This window comes from Myxocyprinus asiaticus, chromosome 10 (genome assembly GCF_019703515.2).
Source record: "Myxocyprinus asiaticus isolate MX2 ecotype Aquarium Trade chromosome 10, UBuf_Myxa_2, whole genome shotgun sequence".
Taxonomy (NCBI): domain Eukaryota; kingdom Metazoa; phylum Chordata; class Actinopteri; order Cypriniformes; family Catostomidae; genus Myxocyprinus; species Myxocyprinus asiaticus.
In genome coordinates this window covers 6,813,035-6,838,527 of record NC_059353.1, presented here as the reverse complement: position 1 = coordinate 6,838,527, position 25,493 = coordinate 6,813,035, and the positions used below count along the sequence as shown (strand labels likewise).

The following is a 25,493-nucleotide window of genomic DNA, read 5'->3' as shown; positions in this document are numbered from 1 at the left end:
TGCAGAAATTTTTCTGTACCCTTCCCCAGATCTGTGCCTCGATACAATCCTGTCTCGGAGGTCTACAGACAATTCCTTGGACTTCATGGCTTGGTTTGTGCTCTGACATGCACTGTTAACTGTGGGACCTTATATAGACAGGTATGCCTTTCCAAATCATGTCCAATCAACTGAATTTACCAAAGGTGGACTCCAATCAAGTTGTAGAAACATCTCAAGGATGATCAGTGGAAACAGGATGCACCTGAGCTCAATTTTGAGTGTCATGGCAAAGGTTGTGAATACTTATGTACATGTGATTTTTTTTCATTTTTTATTTTTAATAAATTTGCAAAGATTTCAAACAAACTTATTTCACGTTGTCATTATGGGGTATTGTTTGTATAATTTTGAGGAAAATAATAAATTTAATCCATTTTGGAATAAGGCTGTAACATAACAAAATGTGGAAAAAGTGAAGCGCTGTGAATACTTTCCGGATGCACTGTATATGACTATCTTTACTTTGCACACATGAGTGTCGATGGGATTTGGGATATTGAATGTACACCACAGAATTCAGAATGGCAATAGAATGACATTTCTGTCATTCTCAGGACGGGTTCAGCTCTCTCTCTCCTATACGGGACATCAGCCACACTAGAACACCATCACTTCAACCATGCTGTTATGATCCTGCAGAGTGAGGTAAACTTATACAAACAATACCATCATAGAACTTAAGCCCTAATGCAAACAGTTACAATCAATAATACAAACAGGTTACTATAAATCCTATTTTAGAACTTAAGCAATGATATAAAGTTTGCAATCAATTCCATTCTAGAACTTAAGAAAAAATACAACAGTTTGCAATCAATTCTATTTTAGAACTTAACCCATAACACAACATTTGCAATCAGTTTGCAATCAATTCCATGCTAGAACTTAAGCCATGATACAAACAGTTTGCAAGCAGTTTTTATTCTAGAACTTGAGCAGTACTTCAAAGAGTATGCAATCAGTTCCATGCTAGACCAAATACAAACAGTTTGTGAGCAATTCCATTTTAGAACATGAGCAATAGAGTTTGCAATCAATTCCATTCTAGAACTTACTGTAAGCCATGATACAGATAGTTTGCAATTGATTCATTCTTGAGCTTTTGCTATCAAACACAGTTTGCAATCAATTCTATTCTAGAACTTAAGCCATGATACAAACAGTTTGCAAACTATTTTCATTCTAGAACTTATGCCATAATACAGTTTTAATCAATTCCATTCTAGAACTTGAGCAATAATACAAACTGTTTGTTATTAAATCCATTCTCAAACTTAAGCCATAATAAAAAAAGTTTCCAACCAATTCCATTCTAGAAATTAAGCCACGATTCAGGCAGTTTGCAATCAGTTCCATTCTAGAACTTAAACCATATAAAACATTTACAAACAATTACATTCTAGAACTTACTGTAAGCCATGATACATCAGTTTGCAACTGATTCCATTCCAGAACTTTTGCTATAATACAACATTTGTAATCAATTCCTTTCTAGAACTTGAGCAATAATACAAACCATTTGCAATTCATTCCATTCTCAATCTTAAGCCATAATAAAAAGTTTCCAATCAATTCCATTCTAGAAATGGAAATTGCCATGATACAAACAGTTTGCAATCAATTCACTGTAGTAACTGACAGATGTTGACTGCGGGAATAATTGCTTTCTGCAGATACAGCATGTTTATCTGTGTCACTGTCATTAGCATACAAATGAGCTCTGGTCATCATTTATTCAGAGAAAGAACATTTCACTGACCAGCAGCCAAACACAAGTATTAATTACGTTGTTTCTTAATTAAATGGGAGCAGTTCTCCTGCTTTAATCTGGTAGGGATGGATTTGGGCTATCTGTCCTATTCCCATGATTCTACACAGGTACAACGAATATGTGTACTGCTCTGCTTGGAGAAGCCCAGAATTTTACAACAATTAAATAAGTCTATGTTCATGAGTTCTATGTTCATCTTAACATCGAAATAAAAAACACCTTTGCGAACATGTAGCAAGATATAGCAAGAATTGTAACGCATGCCCCTTGTAAATGCAAACTGTAAATGTAAGTGTGTGTGTAGCATGTATGTGAGTGCTTTATTAAAGAAACTTGTCTTTGCTTATCTTAATCCACCATAGGGGCTCGATCACTATATTTGAAGTTCACACATGCATTTCTATTTGTGTGTGTGTGTGTGTGTGTGTGTGTGTGTGTGTTTATCGAATGCTCTGATGTTAGAATGAGTGGGAGGGTTCCAATCAGAGTCACATGATAAGTAATGGTTACTGTATATAATCATACACAGACCCACTTTATATGGAAGTGTATCCTGAGTCACTTGGGCTTTTCTAAAAAGCACCTGTATGTGAAGTCATTGCAACAGTGAGTCTCTATTAAACTCTATAAGTGCCATCAAACTTCCCCAAAATCTATCTCACAAGGCCGAACAATATTTAAAGGTGAAGTGTGCAATTTCTGCACCACTAGCTCACCAAACAGATATGCAATAATGACTGTTTTCAAACAGGTTTCCTGAACATTCACCCCATCTTCCATTGTTTGTACAAACAGATAATCCCGTCCCAAAGTCATGCCATTGATTGAGTCAATGTTGCTGTGCTCAAACAATGTTTTGACAGCACCACACAGTCACAGTGTTTACACTTTACTGGATAAATCAACCTACTGTATAAATGGCTTACATTAAGAAGGTATTTTAGGTTAGCATAGAAAAAATTACACACTTCTCCTTTAATGGAAAGTAATGAAGATAAGATTTCTAATTGTTTACATCTTTGCTCATGGTTATATGTCTCTCCAGGGTCACAATATCTTCTCTAATCTGTCCTCACATGAGTATGGAGAACTCATGCAGCTCCTGAAACAATCCATACTGGCTACAGATCTAACACTCTACTCTCAGTAAGTACTTCTGCGTTTACTTGAATAGTCTGGGACAATTTGCGTTTTGCTGTGGTGTTTCTCTTTATAACAAAACTGATAGTTCCACCTCTGAAATATGATTGGATGAACCATGTTCAAAGCATCAACTGAATTCTGAATTATCCACCAAATGTATATGGGTGTTTCTTCAACTTCGGGCACTTTTAGCACTGTTGGTTTCTAGAAAGCAACTTCTCGTTAAAACGTTTTTCATATTCTCGCTAGTTTTTTTTTATTTTTTCTACTAACACTGTCCAACAGTGTATGTACATGCATCACAGGATATTTGTCTTTTTTGTCATTTTTTATTTTTTTTATTTTTTTTAAGTCATGACAATTCCCACCACAGTGTAATTTCCAGCACATCTTAAATTCTGGATTGTGTTTAGAAGAATTCTGTGCTGGAAATGACATTTCTAACTTGAAATGAATTTAAATTAAATGGCCGACTCCTTTGTCTTGCTAAGGCTTATTTCATAGCTAACATTTTATGTTACACAATTAATACACAAAATTAAATATTTTTGCACTTTTTGCAGAATTTGGCAAAATTACAGCTTGATTGTAAATGACATCCAATAAAAAGTTATTTTTACCTCGAATTTTCTTTGTTTTCTTCAAACATCACTTGTCTCATATTTCACCTAAAGTGTGCTCTTCACTGACCCTTTTGTCCACTTTGGCAACAAGTACACTAACTTCAAAATTATAAGGGGCAAAATTGTTTGATGTGGTGGAAATGACACCACAACTGTGGGACAGTTGTAATTTAAAAAAAAAATGTGTAGAAATAATTTTCAGACAATATATATTGAAATGGTTTATGTTTGATTCACTCTTTGTTTAGATTATCATAGTTTTAAACATGTTTATGCATAACAATTTGAGTTTTATAATGGATTTTCATAGTTTCATATTGAAAGTCTGGGTCTGGGATGTGGCTAAAACACTCAAATCTGTGCATAAAAGACATACGAAAAGTACAAAAATAAATGATGAAGGCCTGGTTAAAAGTTTCCAATTCTGTTTTAACGATACCTTCATATGCCAAAAAGAAAAAAGTTGAAATCTGTTTGTTTTGATAAAGACCAGCTCCTGAGACAGTTGAAGAAACACCCATAGATGGACAATATCACATACAGTTACAAAAATGAACTATATTACTAGGTGGAAGAATTGTTTATTGGGCATTAAACACTTTTGGGAAGTGTGTGACACGTTATACTCCAACTAAAACTATTTTTAACAGCATTTTGCTAATTTTTAAATCATTTGTATGATTTATGCATTTTCATGACCTCAAATTATTGAAGAAACTACATGGAATATTTGTACTTTCTCACATTAAAGGACAATTTTAAATAAAGTGAAAAGTGAAGGCAGATAGGTGATGAAAAGTGGTGAAAACCCTAAAAGAAATCATTTTCTGCTAGAAAATATAAAAAGGCTATAAGTATTAACCTAAAACCTTGATGGGCATTTTATGCTTTAACTACACTACTGTGCTCTTAGTGTATTTTTTTCATATTGTTGTTACTGCATTTTGTGATGTGCTTAAGAATACCCTTTTACCATGGTAAAATCACTGTAATGTACTGTCTCTAATGGCTTATCGCTTTACTGTAAAACTGAACCCTTGTATACCACTTAAAACCCGTTTGTGTGGCAACCTCTCTTATTTATTTTTGATTTAGATTTGTGTGTGTGTGTGTGTGTGTGTGTGTGTGTGTGTGTGTGTGTGCGTGTAAAAATATCCCTGCTCCATAAATCAGGAGTGATTCGATGGTGATTTGGGCAGCAGATATTGTGTTTACCTAAGCTCATAGTGCCGCCATGTGGAAGGACTGGGAACTGCACTTGAGTGCTGATAGAATGATTTTCATTCACAGGAACAGAAATTCCTTTTTTGAGCTGGTGAAGAAAGGTGAATACAACTGGAATGTGAAGGAACACAGAGATATGTGCAGGTCTGTTGTGCTTTCACACATTTACTTGCTATCATAATAAGGACACATCATAGAATTATATTGTCTTTATATGTGAAGCTAATTCTAATAACTATAGACTAACCCTTACCCTATCCAAACCCCTTTCAGAAAACTAGAATTTTTTCAATAATGAAGAATGTCCTTAAAATAAAACGCACTTTTGAGGACACTTTTGTCCCCACACTATTGCTAAATTAACTCAAATACAGAGCGCTTTTATTTCTGAACTCTTCTCAGGTCGATGTTGATGACAGCATGTGATTTGGGAGCTGTCACTAAACCCTGGGAGATATCATGCAAGGTAGACATTCGTACCCAATACACCACAGCTGAAGTACGAGGAGTGAATATTACTGAAGTATGATCTGTGCTCTATAACAGGTCGCAGAACTGGTGACGAGTGAGTTTTTTGAGCAGGGAGACAGAGAGCGATCAGAGCTGAAACTTACTCCCTCGGTAAGATGAACACTTTGAAAAACATAATCTCATAAACTTCTGAAGGAATGTTGTGGGATCAGTACAAGTCTATTAACAGCATCTGTGAAATGGTGTCGATAATCACAGAAAACATTGTTGACTCATCCATCCGTTAGTAAGCAGAAACAAAAATCTTATACTTTTACAATGGAAGTCTATGGGGCAAGGCATTCCAGAGGGTTTAAAAGTAGAAATGTGAAGCTAAAATTTTTGTTAAAGTGCTTATATGAATTCTTTTGAAAAGTCTGATTGTTTAACTTTGCACAAGCAAGGTTAGTAAGTGATTTTATAACATTAGTCTCATGTAAACAAGTATAATATATTTACAGTGTCTATTTTAACTAGGGCTGTCCATCGATCAAAATTTTTAATTGAATTAATTAAATGATATGCAGATTAATTAATACAATTAATTGCAATTAATCTATATATATATATATATATATATATATATATATATATATATATATATATAATTTTAACAATATTATAGCAATATATAATGATTATATAATTATAAATGATTATATACAAACAGTATATATATATACACACACACTGGCGGCCAAAAGTTTGGAATAATGTACAGATTTTGCTGTTTCGGAAGGAAATTGGTACTTTAATTCACCAAAGTGGCACTCAGTACTCAGATCACAAAGTATAGTCAGGACATTACTGATGTAAAAAACAGCACCATCACTATTTGAAAAAAGTCATTTTTGATCAAATCTAGACAGGCCCCATTTCCAGCAGCCATCACTCCAACACCTTATCCTTGAATAATCATGCTAAATTGATCATTTGGTTCTAGAAAATCACTTGCCATTATATCAAACACAGTTGAAAGCTATTTGGTTCATTAAATGAAGCTTAACATTGTCTTTGTGTTTGTTTTTGAGTTGCCACAGTATGCAATAGACTGGCATGTATTAAGGTCAATATTAGGTCAGAAATGGCAAAAAAAGAAACAGCTTTCTCTAGAAATCCATCAGTCAATCATTGTTTTGAGGAATGAAAGCTACACAATGCTTGAAATTGCCAAAAAAAAAACTGAAGATTTCACACAAAGGTGTACACTACAGTCTTCAAAGACAAAGGACAACTGGCTCTAACAAGGACAGAAAGAGATGTGGAAGGTCAGATGTACAACTAAACAAGAGGATAAGTACATCAGAGTCTCTAGTTTGAGAAATAGATGCCTCAGCTGACAGCTTCATTGAATTCTACCCGCTCAACACCAGTTTCATGTACAACAGTAAAGAGAAGACTCAGGGGTGCAGGCCTTATAGGAAGAATTGCAAAGGAAAAGCCACTTTTGAAACAGAAAAACAAAAAGAAAAGGTTAGAGTGGGCAAAGAAACACAGACATTGGACAACAGATAATTGGAAAAGAGTGTTATGGATCTTAACCCCATTGAGCTTTTGTGGGATCAGCTAGACTGTAAGGTGCGTGAGAAGTGCCCGACAAGACAGCCACATCTATGGCAAGTGCTACAGGAAGCGTGGGGTGAAATGTCACCTGAGTATCTGGACAAACTGACAGCTAGAATGCCAAGGATCTACAAAGCTGTCATTGCTGCATGTGGAGGATTTTTTGATGAGAACTCTTTGAAGTAGTTTAAGAAGTTCTGAATATTTTTTTTATTTTTTTATTTTTTTATTAATTTTTTTTTTTTTTTCAAATTGAAATAGTAATTTTCCATGTTATTAATGTCCTGACTATACATTGTGATCAGTTGAATGCCACTTTGGTGAATAAAAGTACCAATTTCTTTCCATAAGAGCAAAATCTGTACATTATTCCAAACTTTTGGCCGCCAGTGTATGTCAGACAAGTAAATCATTGATTAGTCAATATAAAAGTGTCTTTAGAAGGCAATATATTATTTATTTCAGTCATTGGCCTACAGTCTACAGCAATCCATTTTGCAATTCAATTCGTCAATCTGTCAGAAACAGATTTATTATATGGGACACATCTATGTGTACATGCATCAGACGGACGGTTTTGGACCGTCTCACTCGTGTCTCGTCATAAAAACAGTGTTTTTAGGACACTGTGTCAAGTTAAGCGTAGTTTGACAATTAGAAAATCATGTTTTGAGAGCCCTGCATTCTGAGTCACGTTCCGTCCAGCTGTGTTTCGACACAAGAACTTGTCTTTATCTTATGCTGTCAGAAACTGTGGTTTGTTGCCTCTGTACAGTTCAAGTTGCGTTTACTGCCACCTGCTGTCTGAGACTCGTAAAAACATAAAGTTGGTATTTCATGTGCAATGCCTTGCCCCAAAGACTTATTACTGTATTACTGTTAACACAATCATTATTTTCTGTTGCAGTCAAAGGCATGCTTTTATTCTGATCCAAACAGTAGGTCTTTTATCATGTATTGAAGTGGCAATTGATTGTTATAAATGTCACAATTTTTAAGATGCTGCATGAAACGTTTGAATAAGACGTCTGGTCACAGGTTGCATTGAGCTTACGTCATAATTAAACACACACACACACATAGAGTGGCCAGCTGCACAGGTATAAAACTCTATATCACACAATTTCTCTGTGTACATAACAGATTTGTAATTACCTGATATGGTACAATCCAATCATTTTAAAAGTGCAAGAAATAGCAGTCCCACCGCACACTAATACACACAGTCACCCACAATTAAAAAGGAAATTGAAAACTCGTGGCCAACTTTCTACAATATATTTCCTCTTTGCTTATATTTGGATTATGAGGTAGAAGGTGCACATTAGAAAGATAGCACAGCTTTGAAGCTCAAACACACTCTTGAAATGCTAGCCTCAGGTTAAACGTCTCAGTCTTTAGTTCCAAGTGTGTGGGTGTTTGCATGATATATTCAAACACAGAGCCACTATCTCTCCACAGCAGCCTGCCTGCACACACACAAACTCACTTTACACATGTGTATGTCCAGTAAGAAAAGAGCACAGCCATTATCAGCTAAAACAGAGGAGCCCATAAAACGAATTGTCTCAAAGGCCTTTCAGTTCGTAAGCAGTTTGTAAGTAGAGATGGTGAATGATGTTAGGAGAACACACGCAAAGGTTTAAAGATAGTTAAATTAAAGTTAATGTTTTATCGAGTTTTAAATCAACAAATCCTCACGTGTCAACTCGTGTGCTCTTCAAAACTCGTACACCGTTCCTTTGCTTCGTAAGCGCAGCGCTCTATCAGTTGAGTTACCGTGCAATCTGATCACATTTAAACAAGCTTGTAAATGTAGTTGGCTATTTAATGCAAACGTTAAAATGTATTGCCTTGCAAGTCATGCAATATAGTAAAAGTGATTAAATGTTGTTGTTGTAGCACATCTTGTCTTAATTTAAACAGGAAACTGCCGTGATAAACACAACGAGCCATGTAAAAATCATTTTGCAAAAATGGAGATGTAGTAACGTTGCAACCAAGTTGCAAATTTCAGAGCTGTGGCAAAGATGGGAGATTTTCAGCGAACGACGTTTAAAATTTCTGTCTGTTTCTGACACAAAGCTAGCATGTATTGTATCTATAGCACACAAGTTGTATGGACTACTTTGGTTATTTTTGGAGCTTGACAAACAAGCGAAACACATCCTTTTTGTTTTCCATGGAAGAAAAAAAGGCATACAGGTTTCAAAACGGTAGGAGTGTTAGTAAATGTTTTTTGGGTGAACTAGTACTTTAAACTCAAAACACTGAGGTGGGTTTGATCTTAACAGATTTTTTTGTGTGTGTGTGTGTGTGTGTGTGTGTATGTAATAGGCCATTTTTGACCGAAACCGTAAAGATGAGCTGCCGGGTTTACAGCTGGAGTGGATTGACGGAATCTGCGCACCACTGTATGAGGTAATGCTAGTCAGTGTTGTTGTGTTGGGCTGAATGGACTGCTCAAACAAAAGGAGCACGTTTTATAGCACCATGGATTTGAGTGTAAACAAGTGTTTACACTTTTTTCTTTGAGCAAATCAACCTACGAATGGCTTACTGTACTTAAAGTTGTCTCTGCATATTAAGATTGGACAGAAGAAAGTATTTTAGCATTAGAAAAAATTTGCTATAATCTTAACTTTCACAGACACAAAATACTCAATACATACCCTCTTTCTTTGGTATGAACAGAAATTTCAGTCTAGCAGTCCAGATCTGTGAGACAGGCGTCACGTGACATCATCCACACTTACATGCTCTTACTCCTATTTCCCCTTGATCCTCAGAGGAAGAGAGAGATAATGAGAGACAGAAAGGGACAGAAAATGTGAGTGGTGCTTACCCATGCAAAATTCCCCACCACGATTCTAGGGTGTTGTAGGTGGTTTCTAGGGCATTGCTGTGCAGTTACTAAAACCCAGTTTCCCACTGGTATTAAGATGTGTTTCATAGATTTACAAGGTCTTTGATCTTTGATGACTAGCGCCTCATCGGTCTGCATGATCTATCTGAATGATCCTACGAGTATTTCAGTCATGTTTAAGTGTTTTTTGTTTACTTGCGGAACTCTTATTAAGACACCAACACAGAAACCAGACTCTATTCCTCCATGTTGAAAGTTTACATCTTCTCCCAACTTGGCTTGGTAGGCGCCCTGAGCGTGTTTGATTACTTTGTCTATCGCGACTCTCAGCTGTGATCAACAGTAATGCTAAAGCTTAACTTTATTTCTCAGCTATAGTGTAGTAGTAATCAGAGTGATTGTGGAGTGAGTGACAATTCCGGATGACTTCAAAGAAGTTTGCACATTGACTGACCCAGTTTGACAATGTCAGCTCATTGAAAAGTCTGATTGAAAGTCGTCTACCTTTTAGAGGATAAAATGCCAAATTCATCGAAAAATAGCAGCGCTGATAAGCGGTTACTGGCATCACTGTTTGCGCCTGGCAAAAGTAGCTCTTCCAAAAAGTTGAGAGTTAATAAACCTGGTGAAGAAGTCTCTAACGCTACATTACTGTAGGAGATTCAGGCTCTTACGAGAAGATTTGACAGTCAAGACCAGAAACTAGAAGACTTGGCTTCCCAGATGAAACAGAATGCTGCCATAATAGCGTCGATTTAAAGGTTTAACGCCATGGAGGTGAACGAGTGCAAAGAAAGGGTTTCAGTGCTGGAGAAACAAATCTCGCTGGCCACTAAGGAGAACAATGATCTGAAAGCTTCCATCCAAGATCTAGCCAGATACAAAAGGCGATGGAATTTTGCATCAATGGTCTAAAAGAAAAGGGAAACGAAGATACCAGGCAAGATGTCATACATTTTCTGGGAAGTATTGCTCCCGAGAGTGCATCTAAGCTAGAGAACGCAGTGGATTCTGTGCATCGTTTGCCGAGAAGAGGTGGAAGGAAACCACATCAGGTTATTTTGCCGTTTACCATGCACCTTCACAGGGATTTCATTTGGAAAGCTCCGAAAAACTCACAGGTCTGTCAAGAACTTGGTGTCCGGTTTGCAGAAGATCTAATAAAGGAAGACAAGGCAGCTCAGGATGCTCTTTGGCCTCAAATCGAAAATGCAAGGAAGGCTGGGCAACAGTTGTATTCCCGAGGTCCATTTGAATACATCAGCGATCAGCGTATATCAACTATTTAAAAGGCAGATGAAGTTGAAGAAGAGAATCTTAAGTTAGTGTCTATGAGGAAAGATGTAAGAGTTAGTTTAGTTTCTCAAAAGAGATTATTCCTGTGTTCATTAATCTATTGATCTGATTAAGACATTTTAAGTTCATGTTCTCTTTAAATAAGTTATTTTGTTAAATGCGAGAGGTTTAAAAGATAAGGTCAAGCATAAGGCAACCTTTTTGTTTTGTAAGGTTCAGAAAGCAAATGTAATTTTTCTGCAGGAAATGCATTCCACTGAGTCTGATGTTCAGTTTTGGTGTACTCAATGGGGTGATAAAATAATGTTTTAGTCATGGTGCCTCACGATCTGCAGGGGTCGCTGTTTTGTTAAATAATGCTTCGGGGAAAGTAATATTTTCAAAAGCATATGACTTTGCACATTGGTTGTTTTGTGTAATGAATCTGGAGGGAAATATAATTATTCTTGTAAATGTATATGGTTATAACAATATAAATCAGAACAAAGAATTACTCTCTAAATTGACATATCTGATCAATGATACAAAAAGATTGTACTGAACAGATAATATTGTAGTGGGGTGGGGGGGAGACTTTAATATGGTTTTTGATGACTGGCTGGACTGTTTCCTTTAAAAGTTTACAAACTACCATTATAATTCTGTCTTGATTGAGTTTTGTGATACTGTAGGCCTAGAAGATATTTGGAGAATAAATTATCCAGAAAAGAGGCAATATTCATGGTTTAAACTGGATGGTACCCCTTTGATTGACCTCTTATAATGTTTCAGTGATTGTCAATGATCAGTCCATTAGTGCAGCTCCTTTAACGGGTCATTCTGTTATTTCTTTCTACATTCTTATGCCTCACGAAAAAATAAGTTTTACAAAAGGATATTGGAAATGTAATTCTTCATTGCTTAATGATGGATTTTTTTGTGATAATGTTAGACTAATTATTAAAAATTTTCTATACATTCATATATTTCAAAATGGGAATTTAATGAATTTAAAGTCTGCAGCTATTCAATATCCTTTAGAAAAAATATCACGAGAGCTCAGAAACAATTAGAAAGGAATTTGGTACAACAGCTGCATTTATACTGTAATATGAATGATCCATCAGAAGACGATAGACAAATTGAATTACAGTCGAAATTGGATGATTTGTTTCTTAAAAAAGCTAAAGGGGTTTTTATCATGTGCTAGATGGATAGAATAAGGCGAACAAAATACAGCTTACTTTTGGAAATTGGAAAAGAGACACCAGGTCCGAAATGCAATTAAATGCTTGGTTATTAATGGAAAAGAGTGTACGGACCCATCTGCTATTTCAAAGGAGATTTACTCCTTTTATAGGAATAAATACGCTTCATGTTATTCGCCGACAGTTTGTCTTTGCTTTTTTGAGTCTATTAAGAAACACATACCCAAGATAGAGGACAGTTTCAAATTGATATGTGATGCGGACTTAAGTATAAATGAGCTTGATGATAACGTTGATAAATTAACATTAGATAAAGCCCCAGGCCCGGACGGTCTCACAGCTAACTTTTACAAATATTTCTGGGGAGATACGAGAACAATTATACAATGTTTTTGAAGAAGCCTTAGGTAATTATACACTCCCGGAAAGTATGAAGCAAGGTGTTATTGTCCTAATTCCTAAACCTGGTAAAGATTCCAAATTCATTGATAATCTTAGACCTGTTACATTATTAAACAGTGATTATAAACTAATTATGCATGTCTTTGTGAACCATTTGAAAAAAGGATGACCCCAAAACAGTAGTCAAAACGCAATCAGGATTTATGAAGGGAAGGGTTGTTCATAATAACATTAGATTAGTTTTGGAAATTTTGGATTATGATGAGTTAATTGAAAATGAAGGTTTCATTTTAGTTTTGGATTTCAAGAAAGCATTTGAAACATTCGAACACCCTTTTATTTTTGAGACTGAAAAACTTTGGATTTGGAGAAAACTTCAGGAATGTGGTAAAGATGATATACATATGATGGTATCAATAGTTCAGATTCATTACCTAGATTTGACATCAAAAGAGGAATAAACAAGGCTGTCCTTTCAGTCCATCGCTTTTTATAATGATGGCAGAGATGTTAACCATTTTGATTAAGAATTGTGACAATTTGGGTGGATTGGATATAATAGAAGAGCAGATCATCATTAGCCAGTGTGCTGATGATACGACACTCTTTTTTAAGCAATGAAGAACACATTACAAGTCTTTTCAAAAGCTTCAGGGTTGCATCTTAATTTAAATAAGTGTGAACTTTTACCAATTTATGATTCAAAGCTGCAGAGTATTTGTGATATCCCACTTAAGACTACAGTCAAATATCTTGGTCTACATATTACAAAAGATTGGAAAGAAAGAGAAATTTTTAACTGTTCAAATACCGTAGGAGTTTGCAGAACAGAATTTAATATGTGGTTACAAAGAGATCTGTCTATTTTTGGTCGAAATATTTTAACTAAAATTGAATCCTTATCATGATGTATATATTCTGCGTATTCCATTCCAGTTTCTCCCCATAATATAAAAACAATAAATCAAATACATTTTCATTTCATTTGGACAAATAAAACACATTACATTGCAAGAGAAAGTACTGTTAAGGATTATGTTGATGGTGGATGTAAAACAATAGACTTTAATTGCATGAATGGGACTTTTAAACTAAAATGGTTAAAATCCTTTATTCGAAATAAAAACACAATTTGGTTTGTATTCCCCCGTTTAATGTTCAGTAAAATTGGTGGCATTGAATTTGTCTTAAAATGTGATTACAATATAAATAAACTGCAGATTAAGCTTTTAAAACAGTTACTTCTCTATTGGAAATTGATTTACAAACATAATTTAACTCCCCACAACTCCTCTCTATGGAATAACAGATATATATTGCATAGTAACATATCTTTTTACTAGGAGTGGTTTGATAAAGATATGATGCCAATGGCAACATTCTTTTATTTGATTATTTTTGTGCAAAATGTAGTCTTCATTTTAATAGAAGGGAATACAGTTCTCTAATTAAAGCCATTCCAGTTCAGTTTCTTCAGCTAGCAAAAAATATGGTTATGTAATCACCAGTAAACCCTCATGTCCCCTTGTTAATTGTGAATAAGAACAATTTTCTAGAAGAAAAAAATTTATAAGAAACACCTTAAGTCTAGAACTTTATCCCCTGCATATTCATAGAAGAGATATATACTGTATATAAATATTATAAGAAAATTGAAGTCAACAAATTGAGAACAGAGTATGTAAAATATCCAATTACACCAAAAGCAAAATAAATTCATTTTAAGATTATGAATGTCATTTACCCGTCTGCTGATTTTCTATGGTTACATTTAAATTTTGAACAAAACAATTGTTCTTTCTGTACTAATGATATTGAAACAACAGAACATATCTTTTTTTTCATGTCCAAATGTGAAAAAGGTTTATGAAAAATGTTTTGGAGTGGATCAAGACTTATATGGAGATGCCTGTACTAGAATATAAACATATACTGTTTGGGATTATCATAGATAACAAAGATTAAGAGTATATTTTAAATGTTATAATTATACTAGCAAAAAATGTTATACACAAAGCTACATTTATGGAGACCCAAAAGTTTTTTGAACGAAGTACAATTGTTTTTCAGTTCATTGAGATATATGAAAAAGAAGAATGCCATTAAATTATTTAATTTATTAGAAAGCCTTGGAATGACCTAACTTTGGTTTACAAAAAGTATGTGTTTTATTTAATTATTTTACATTTGTTTATTATTTTAATTTCATTCATTAATTTTTTTCCACTCATCCTTATTATTATGCTGATTTCTGCTCAGCTTAGTTGAGATGTCATAATATTTTGGTGCCTTGTTTGTTGTATTATTTGATGTTTTGCAATAAAAAAAAATGTGTTGAACATAAAACAAACACACACACATACACACACACATACACACACACACACACACACACACACACACACACACACACACACACACACACACACACACACACTCAAGACAGTCTTTTGTCGCCACCTGCTGTTTTCTATCTTTAATGTCACAAGGATGAATGAAAGTTCACACATCTGCACTGCTCTTACACATAGTTTGGAATGCCACGAACACAAGCGGAGCGATACAAACAGTAAAGCGTCCCAGTGCTGATGGTGTGAGCTATCAGAACTCTTGGAACGAGTCTCGTCCAATCAGATTCGATGACCGAAACTAACTGTTGTATAAATGTAAATCATTTGTTAATTTCACTGCAAAGAGCATTTTGTGAATGCTTACCTCTTTTTATAAATAAAAACGTTTGGTGTAGTGTAATATAAAAATTATTAATGAGAGTTATTTACAGATTTCTTAGAGGGCCGTTGAATTCTTAAACTTGAGAACATCTGGATTTTGATTAGCAATTCTTTATATGAAGAATAGCATACAGTTCATTCCCTCATTAAAGATGCTAAACACAGTTTGTAGGCTATTATTTTGATTTTCAAATATGCTTTGTTTGAATTAAATATTTCAAAGTGTTCATTTCAAAGCTGGTTGATTTGTTTTAAGGCTTATAAACTTATAAATATTGGGGAAAAAGATGCTAAACACAGTTTTTTAGGCTATTATTTAGATTTTCAAATATATTTTGTTTGTAATTAAATATTTCAAAGAGATTCATTTCAAAGCTGGTTGATTTGTTTTAAGGCTTATAAACATGAATGCTTATAGAGAAAATCAATAGATCCCTGAACGAATGGCATTGGGTGCTCACTGTTTCCATGGTAGCCATGGGTAACAAGATTGTGGGAAGTACTTCACCAGGAATTTGGTATGATTTTACTCAAAGTTGACAGTCATTTTAGAGTTCGTCTCCTTGGTGTCACCCTGCCTAAGAAGGCCATACGCTATCAGGCTGTGGACACTTGGGTGATACTTATGTATGTTCTAAGTATCCTTCAAGATCTCCTGGGGAAGAGAGAAGTGTTTGTCCAAATCACACCAGCTAACTACTTGCGTTCCTCAGGGATCAGTGTTTGGACCCGTCCTCTTCTCGACCTACAAAACATCATTCAGAACGATCATTAACCCTTTCGCATGTGCGATCACACAAGTGTGATTACACTAGTCTGGGCTCAGAGGCGTATGATCAAACCAGTGCGATCTGCATTCGTGCTGCTGTTTACAAGCAAAAGAGGGACTGAAGCGGTTGTCATAATGAACCAGCTGCTCAAATCTTTTCAACATCACAATATCTTTTTTATGTTACAAATATATAAATAATCACTAAATTTAAAGCTGTTACCGTCAGAGCGCACTGTTTTGATGCAGCGATGTGGCAATGTTTTCTGACATCAAACAAAGAATATACAAACTAGTCAGTCCCCTTGAGCCTCCCCCCATTCCATCCGTCACTCATTCTAACCACTTCCTGTGCTGGGAAAGTGGAAGGGCTGGGTTTTTAGAACCTTCTATGCTTCTATGGCAAACTCAGAATCCCATGCTGCATTGCATGTAAACAATATGGCGGCACGTATAGCCGGCAAGCGTATTCTTGATTGCATCTTATCTATCATAATCAATCATTATAAACATCTAAAAACCACATTATATGTTTGATATGATTTCCTCCAGTGCATCTGCTGTGAAGTGTAAGGTAAGATTTTTTTTTAATTACAGCATGCATTAAAGAACTCACGTTGGGGGATTCGTCAGTGCAGGAAAAACTAACCTTAAAAGGTTAAGGTACATGGTGTAACGGGTAGGGGATGGGCAAGGAGGAGCCGGGAACCGGCTGAGCAGTCAACGTGACTTTTAATGACAAACTCAACTTAAAACAACATAACATATAAGACACAAACACACACAGCAAGTGTGTGTGTGTCTCTCTCTCTCCAGCACTCCCGACTCCTCCTCTTATCTCTCTCCCGCTGATTGGGCCGCTCAGCACCAGGTGTGCACACTCACATCCCGGCCACACCCTCCTCCTCGTCACACATGGCTTTTCCTACCACTGCTGTGCAGATGATACACAACTCTACCTGTCTTCCAGCCTGACAACCCCACTGTTTCAGCATGTATCTCTGCCTGTCACCTTCACTCAACCTTTACCAAAACAGAACTCATAGTAATCCCAGCCAATCCATCTGTTGACCACAACCTCATTATTCATCTTGGTTCAACTACACTAATGCAAACCAGGACAGCCCAGAACCTGGGAGTGGTGGTTAATGATCACCTTAACTTCACCGCCCACATCATATCAACCACCCTGTTTTGCAGGTTCGCGCTTTTCAACATCAGGAAAATCAGACCTTTCCAATCTGAATATGGTGCGCAGCTCCTGGTCCAAGCTCTAGTCATTTTAAGACTGGACTACTGCAACGCTCTGTTGACCAGCTTCCCAGCTAGCATGATTAAGCCGCTGCAGATGGTCCAGAATCTAGTGGTGCATCAGGTCTCCAATCAACCAAAGAGGGCTCATGTCACTCCCCTCTTGATCTCACTCTACTGGTTACCTGTTGCTGCTCACATCAAATTCAAGGCTTTGGCTTTGGCCTTCAGGACAGCTGATGGAACAGCACCCCTTCAACTCACTCCTCCAGGTCTATGTCCCCTATCACTCTTTGGTGTCGATAAACAAGCGGTGCCTGGTGGTCCCATCGCAATGAGGTTTAAAGTCCATTTCAGGATCATTCACCTTCTCTGATCCTCTGTGGTGGTGATGGTGTTGGCACCAGCCCTGGGAAAGAAGCAGTGTTACAGTCTAATTGTGCAGGACTTGATGGCTCTATACCTCTTTCCAGATGGCAGGGGGACAAACAGACTGTGTCCTGGGGGGTTGGAGTCTTTGCAGATGTTGCTAGCTTTTTTATGTAATAAGCTAGCAGACACAGTGTCCAGGTTTGAAAGCTCAGAACCAATGATTGGCTGTGCTATTTTTACTGCACGTGAAAGGTTTTTACGGTTTTCCCCAGTGCAACTGGCATACCACACCATGATGCAGTGGGAGAGGATACTTTCTGTGGTGCTGCAGTAATAGTTCACCAGGATTGTGAGGGTAGTTTGGCCTGTTTGAGTTTCCTCAAGAAGAATAGGCTTTGTTCTGCTTTTTTCATCAGGTGAAGTGTGTATTGAGGGACCATGAGAGTTCTTTTGTTATGTAAACTCAAAGGAACTTGATGTCATTGACGCTCTCCACCTCCTCTCCATATACGCAAAGAGGGGAATGGATGGTCTTCCTGGATATCCTGAAGTCTACAATTATCTCCTTGGTTTGGTTGTGTTCAGTACCCAATTGTTGTCCGTACACCACTGGAACAGATGTTGGACTTCCTTCCTGTAGGCCGTATCCTCATTTTCTGATATAAGTATCATTATACTTGTGTCATCAGCAAACTTTACTATAGTTTTGGGAAATGTATTGGTAAGCAGTCATAATTGAAGAGAATGAATAGGGCTGGACTAGGCACACAGCCCTGAGGCACGCCTATGTTCAAAATAAGGGTGGGAGAAGTGAGGTTACCTATTCTGACATTTTGTGGTCTGTTTGTTAAAAAGTCCATAATCCTTGAGCAGAGTGTAGTGCCTAGGCCCAGGTTGCTGAGTTTGCTTATACATTTTTGAGGGATAATGGTATTGGAGGCAGAACTGAAATCAATTAATATCTTCCTAACGTAGGTGTTTGGCTGCTCCAAGTAAGTCAAGGCTGTGTGGAGTGCAAGCGAGAAAGCATCATCTGTAGATTACTGTGGAAATGTCTGGGGATGATGGCCTTGATGTGTGATAATATGAGTCTCTCAAAGTCTGTCGTTAAAGCAACAGGGAAGTAATCATTAAGGCATTTTACTGGAGACTTTTGGGTACAGGGATGATATTGGGGGACTTAAGACAGGTGGGGACATTGGTAAGTTGTAGAGCAAGGTTGAAAGAGGTAGTGAACACCCCTGCTAGTTGACCAGTACAGGCCCTCAATGTGCGGCCCGGGATCCTGTCTGGCCCTGCTGCTTTGTTGATGTCAGAGTGGCTCAGACCTGATGGTGCTGTAAGACAAGTGCCTGCTCCTCCTTTGTTGTTATTGTGTGGGCTCGAACTCTGGTATTTTGGTCATCAAAGTGAGTGAAGAACTAGTTCTGGGCATCAGAGAGTGCAGTGTCATTGCAGGAAGCAACTTCGTTTTCAGGAAGCTGCCTTTATAATCTTGAATGGCTTTAAGTCCTTCTGGGTTCAGGTTTGGCAAGGTAGCTGGGGATTCGGGCGAGGGCAATGGCAAGGCAGCTGGGGATTCGGGCGAAGGCAATGGCAAGGCAGCTGGGGACTCAGGCGAGGTCATGTAACTTGGTGTCTTTGGCGATGGCAGGCAAAAGGGAACTCTGGGAAGGGTAAGGCAACAGGGGACTCTGGCAAGGACAAAGTAACAGGGGACTCAGTAGCAGGGTGCAGAGGGGCTTCCATCACAGGGACCTCCATGACCACTGGATCGGGGAGGCCTCCATCACGGGGCCAGGACCACCGGAGCAGGGAATGAAGGGACCTTCACCGAGGGGACCTTTGGGACCACCGGAACAGGGAGTGGAGGGTCCTCCATCACAGGGACCTCCAGAACCACCAATGCAGGGACCTCAGGGTGGCGATTGTTGAGGGAATGCTGGGGCTTGAAGTCTTAGTGTAACTTAGCTGCTGGTCCATTTGCAGGAAATTAAAGATGAATTTTTTATGTGGTTGAGAATCACAATCCAGTGGCAATGACTCCCTTACAGATTTATTAAGTCCCAACTAGAATACTGTCCTTAGTGGCCTTTCAGGCATAATAGTCTAAGTTCAAGCTGTATTCCACTACGAACATGGATTCCTGAACACGGAATGCAATCTCTGCTGGGTTCATCTCTTGGTCTTGCATTCTGTAACAGTGATCCTCAGGCATGCGGAAGTTGTGAACCCAAATGCAGATTTTATTATATAAAATAAACAAGGCAACCAGTACACCCAAAAATGAAAATTATCTCATCATTTACTCACCCTCATACCATCCCAGATGTGACTTTCTTTCTTCTGCAGAACACAAACAAAGATTTTTAGAAGATTATCTCAGCTCTGTAGGTCCTCACAATGCAAGTGAATGGGTACTAAAATTGTGAAGCTCCAAAAAGCACAAAAAGGCAGCATGAAAGTAATACATACAAGTCTAGTAGTTAAATCTATATCTTCAGAAGCGATATGATAGATGTGGGTGAGAAACAGTAATATTTCAGTCTTTTTTTACTATAAATTCTCCTCATTGATCAGTAGGTGGCGATATACATGAAGAATGTGATCGTCATAAACAAAAGAAAAAGAATGTGGAAGTGAAAGTGGAGATTGATAGTAAAAAAGGACTTAAATATCGATCTGTTTCTTAGATCAATATTTACAATATTTACATTTGCATATTTAAGAATGGCATACAGTTTTTCATCAATTCATCAGCCTCAGCCTCTCATAAATTCAGCTTACAGGTCCGTGCGTGAGGAAAATATGATTAACACTGTTAAGGTATTTATTTACCTAATTTGGCATAACTGTTTCATTATGTTCTTTCCATGTTTTTGCATTTTGAGGAATATTGAATCTGTTTTTTGTGCAAGTGAGATGAGTAAAAAGCGCTGTGTCATATATATATATATATATATATATATATATATATATATATATATATATGTCCAGTTTATTTATATTTGCACATGTATTTTGCTATGCATTTTGAGTATATTACAAACGAACTCCCTAACTCCATTCTTTTTGAATGCCTGAATAATATAACAAAAGGTACAATGATATAAATACAAGTGGAATAATGTACATTAAGTAAAAACAGGTATAATATAAAATATGATGCCCAATATTTAAAATAATATAAAAGAAAACACAGCCTCATGGTCTTTTCTTTTTTTAATTATTGTATATTTGCATTGAATTCAGGGTTTCTTGTGCATGGTGAGAAAAAGAGCACCATAACAGGAATACTTTGTGTTATATTATCCTTGCAATGAAAAATGCAGTGAGGTTCAACCATTCAACCTGCATGTAAAGAGTCTTTTTATGTGATATTTTACTATGAGCTTAGTCAAAAGCAATTGACGAACCTCACTGCTATCTTTAATGCCAGGATAATATAACAGGCAGAGTGATATACATATTAAATAAATGTCACCAGGTATATTATATAAAATAAAAGGAAAGAATGTATTTACAGCTTCTATATTATTTACTGCATATTTGCATTGAATTAAGGGTTTTTGTGCGTGAGACAAGTAAACAAGCACAATGCCTGTGTCTGCCAGTTGATTAGCGCCACCAACACGTATTGTGCAGCAGCAGCGACTCTGGAAAAATGACAAAAAAGCTCATATCTCATTGGTCAGTCAGTTTCATCGCAGTAGAAAGAAAAGAAAGAAAATCGGACTGCTCGCCGTAAAAAAACAAAACAAACAAACAAACAAACTTTTTTGTCGCCGAACGATTTGTTGGACCCGATGTGAATAGCGCCATAGGAATCTATTGTTCCTTTTGAAAAGCTCATTCGAACCAAACATTCGCACCAAAAATTCAGGCTTGGTGTGAATAGGCCTTTAGTTCATACAGAATATGATATAGCAGGATTCAGTCTATGGAGCATGTAAGCCTCTTTTTAGAATTAAGGCTTAAAGAGAAAACAGACCTTAATAAAGCAACGGCGTGCATTTAAAGCAAACTTGGTCAATGAATGGATTTGTTGTTGATTACTCATGATGAGCTGTTGAATACATAGCCTATAGAAATCAGGAGACTGTAAGTGCATGATTGCACTCGCTTTTTTTAAAAATTGCCAATCGCAGATTAAGCTCATTCCTTATTAATGAATGACATGGGGTTTAATTGGATTCTGTCTCTACGTATTAAGATATTTGGATATGATCATACGTTTATATATTTATGATCATTATGCATGCTTTTACAGCTTTCATGAGAATTGGATTATAAATTACAGTTTAGCAGATGGTGCTGTTGGCTTTCATTAGCCATGTATGTCAGGTGCAGTTGCATCAGAACTAATGACAATACAATAACAATAGTGTGCCTTGGAATGTAATGTTATAAATATATAAAAATGTTTCTATTAAAACAATATTGATTTAAATACCCCTATATTTTGATATTAAGGAATTGACATATTTTATACGGTGTGTTATAAAGAAAGAAGTTTTTGTTGCTATTTAGTGTTTTGGGAGAAAATAAATCCAAGTGCCTTAAGCCCCCCTGTTGTACCATACTTATGAACAAGAAAAGTGTGTTTGCATTTGTAACAGCCCTCGCAGGGTTTACCGGAACAACTATTGGAATCTTTGCAAAACGAACATAGCTACGTGTTTGTCGAATGACAGAAATCTACTTTTTCTCTCTGTTTTTCCAGACTTTTGCCAAGTTAAACCCTAAACTACAGCCAATGGTTGACCTGATCAAGGCCAATCGAGTAAAATGGGAGGAGCTTCACCACAGGCACCAGCGCAGCCAGGAAACCACCAGTCCTGGTAGTCCATGTAACGGGGATGCCACCGCAACCAGCTGAAGCTGCACAGCCACAAGTGACAGCAATCCTTTCCACTCCGTGAGCTAACTGTGGGACAAGTATGCCAGATTTTGCCACATGCTTCTTTCTGACCCGCAGCTCTGCACACGGAAGGAGTTTTGACTTTTGCTGCACGCTTCTGACTGGCAGGCTTCGGGGCATTCGCTCTCTGTGAGCACTTCAGGCAACTGCGACTGAGTTTGTGTCTATCTCCACAGTGCAAAGACTGCACGATTAGCTCGCAATGACTTGTTTATGTGGAGAAAACTTAGGGATGTGTTCAGGCCCAGGGAGCTAACAGGCTGAATTAGCTCATTTATGGCTAGCATGCTAACATAAAGATTCTACCATGTTATTGGTTGATTGGTTCTATAAATTACTTCCAGCAGGGACTCTTTAAGGAAGATTGCTACTGTTTAATGCAACCTGGTCTCATAGGATCACGTTACTGTAACTACATGTTTACAAAATATGTTTTACGTGGGCTGTTGTATGTATCGCGACATTTTCCTGGTGAAATGGACACTAAAAGCGCTGCACCACCAATTACTTTTATTCACTTTCACACAAATCACAAGAAAATTGGCGGATTAGCAGTTATAAATGTTTATTTTTTGCACTGTTCCTCACACTGTGCTATCTTATGGCATCAAAAATGCTTTCATTATAGAGCATAACTTGTAAGGTAATATATTTTAACGTTTACATTACTTAACCAAATACATTTACAAATATATATAGAAGCAGTCAAGTTGGACTTGGGTACGAGTCCTGGAGAGCATGCGAGTTGACACGTGAGCCGAAAGTCTTATCGAAACACCACAAAATGTAGCTGTTTCAGCAATTGCGTTTTTATCTCACATTTGTTGTGAACATTTCACTCAGAACTGCGTGATACTTGTAATGAACCACATACATTTATTTAGCAAAAATGTTGCAATAGTCACGTAATTTTCATGAGATCAGGCTGGTTTAATGGTATTATAGTGCAGTTTTCCTTTTGTAGCTTTGATTACATTGTTGAATGAACACACTGGGACTCGATTCTATATTGTGCGTATTTCATATGAAGGAATGACTAATGCAGGTTTTGAATGTACAGTATGTTTTGCCTTTGTTGTTTTAGCTGATATATTTCAAAAGGATCAGGGGTTTACGGAGCCTCTGCGCTCTTGCCAATGCTTTCAATGCAAATTCACTCCAGCACTCTTCTCTGTGCCTTGGTTAAAAGCACCCATGATAATGCATGAAGCCCATCCCTGCATCGTGATTCTCTCTCCAGTTCATATTGTTTATCATGAGCGGTGCAGCCATTATGATGTCTTAGCCCTGCTTGTTTTATCATCATTCAGAACATAGCGTGAGAGATTGATTCATTAAGTTAGCGCTGTTCTTTACACTGTGTGTTTACTTAATTACCTCAGACCAAAACATAATTCATATTATTTAAAGGTGAAATGTTTAATTTCTGCACGACTAGCATCACCAAACAGTATCACAAAAATAATGAAAATTCAGACTTTCTCTGCATCTGCCATTGGTTGGAAAACAGATAGTCCTGCCCCAAACTCACGCCATTGGTTGAGCCAGTGTAGATGTGTCGGGGTGGTCGAGATGCACAAACAAACAGAGCAATGTTCTGAATGCACAACAGTCCCACAGTGTTTACATTTTACAGTCAGCAAATGGCTTTTATACACATCCCCTTTAACTTTTAGTAAATTCAATTAAACTTCAGGCTCATTTTGCCAGTCAACACAAAAATGTTGTGATAAATCTGAAAACATGTATGTGCCTTTACGAAGTAAAATCACGAGCTAAATACACACACTAACATAATTTTTGTTCAGAATTTCATTGAAGGGAAAGCTGAACGTTTGACTGTTAAATAAATCCTCTCTCCAATTTTGGTGAATCACTCAAAATCTGTCAAGAACATATTACATTTCACGCCTTTAAATTGAAAGGAAACAAGAACTTAGCCTAAATTTTGCGTAAAGTACCATTTAGGACTGTTAAGATTTTTTTTTTTTTTTTTTTTTTTTTTTTGTGAAATTGTGTTTTTATGACATGGACATTTTCTGCCCAAATTCTAATTACATGTTTTACATCTTTTAAGTTTGTTTGTAATTCTCATTATTCTCACTTATGATTCACATTAGATTATCATTACTGTTTTACACAATTATTATATATTTCTATCAGCATAAACTTAAATTTAAGTATTATAATAAAAGTATATACAGTTATGCTCAAAAGTTTGCATACCCTGGCAGAAATTGTGAAATTTTGGCATTGATTTTGAAAATATGACTGATCATGCAGAAAAGAACTGTCAAAAGTCCTGCATAACAAGGTAATGGAACTTTATAAATATGAAAAAGGATATAAAAAGATATCCAAAGCCTTGAAAATGCCAGTCAGTACTGTTCAATCCCTTATTAAGAAGTGGAAAATTCGGGGATCTCTTGATACCAAGCCAAGGTCAGGTAGACCAAGAAAGATTTCAGCCACAATTGCCAGAAGAATTGTTCAGGATACAAAGAAAAACCCGCAGGTAACCTCAGGAGAAATACAGACTGCTCTGGAAAAAGACAGTGTGGTTGTTTCAAGGAGCACAATACGATGATACTTGAACAGAAATGAGCTGCATGGTCGAGTTGCCAGAAAGAAGCCAATGCCACAAAAAAGCCTGGTTACAATATGCCCGACAACACCTTGACATGCCTCAGCTTCTGGCACGCTGTAATTTTGAGTGATGAGACCAAAATAGAGCTTTATGGTCACAACCATAAGCGCTATGTTTGGAGAGGGGTCAACAAGTATTGTGCTCCTTGAAACAACCACACCGTCTTTTTCCAGA

The 25,493-nt window shown here is 36.9% G+C and overlaps 1 protein-coding gene across 1 annotated transcript in view; it reads left to right on the top strand.

Moving 5' to 3' along the window:
* Positions 1–24,830, top strand: part of LOC127447412 (dual 3',5'-cyclic-AMP and -GMP phosphodiesterase 11A) — a 141,496-nt gene extending 116,666 nt beyond the window's left edge. Inside the window, exons 14-20 of the mRNA XM_051709284.1 lie at positions 597–687; positions 2,859–2,959; positions 4,870–4,947; positions 5,206–5,269; positions 5,350–5,424; positions 9,214–9,297; positions 22,475–24,830. Coding sequence (XP_051565244.1) covers positions 597–687; positions 2,859–2,959; positions 4,870–4,947; positions 5,206–5,269; positions 5,350–5,424; positions 9,214–9,297; positions 22,475–22,630 — 649 coding nt within the window. The 3' untranslated portion in view covers positions 22,631–24,830. The remainder of the gene's footprint in view (positions 1–596; positions 688–2,858; positions 2,960–4,869; positions 4,948–5,205; positions 5,270–5,349; positions 5,425–9,213; positions 9,298–22,474) is intronic.
* Positions 24,831–25,493: the final 663 nt, after the last annotated feature.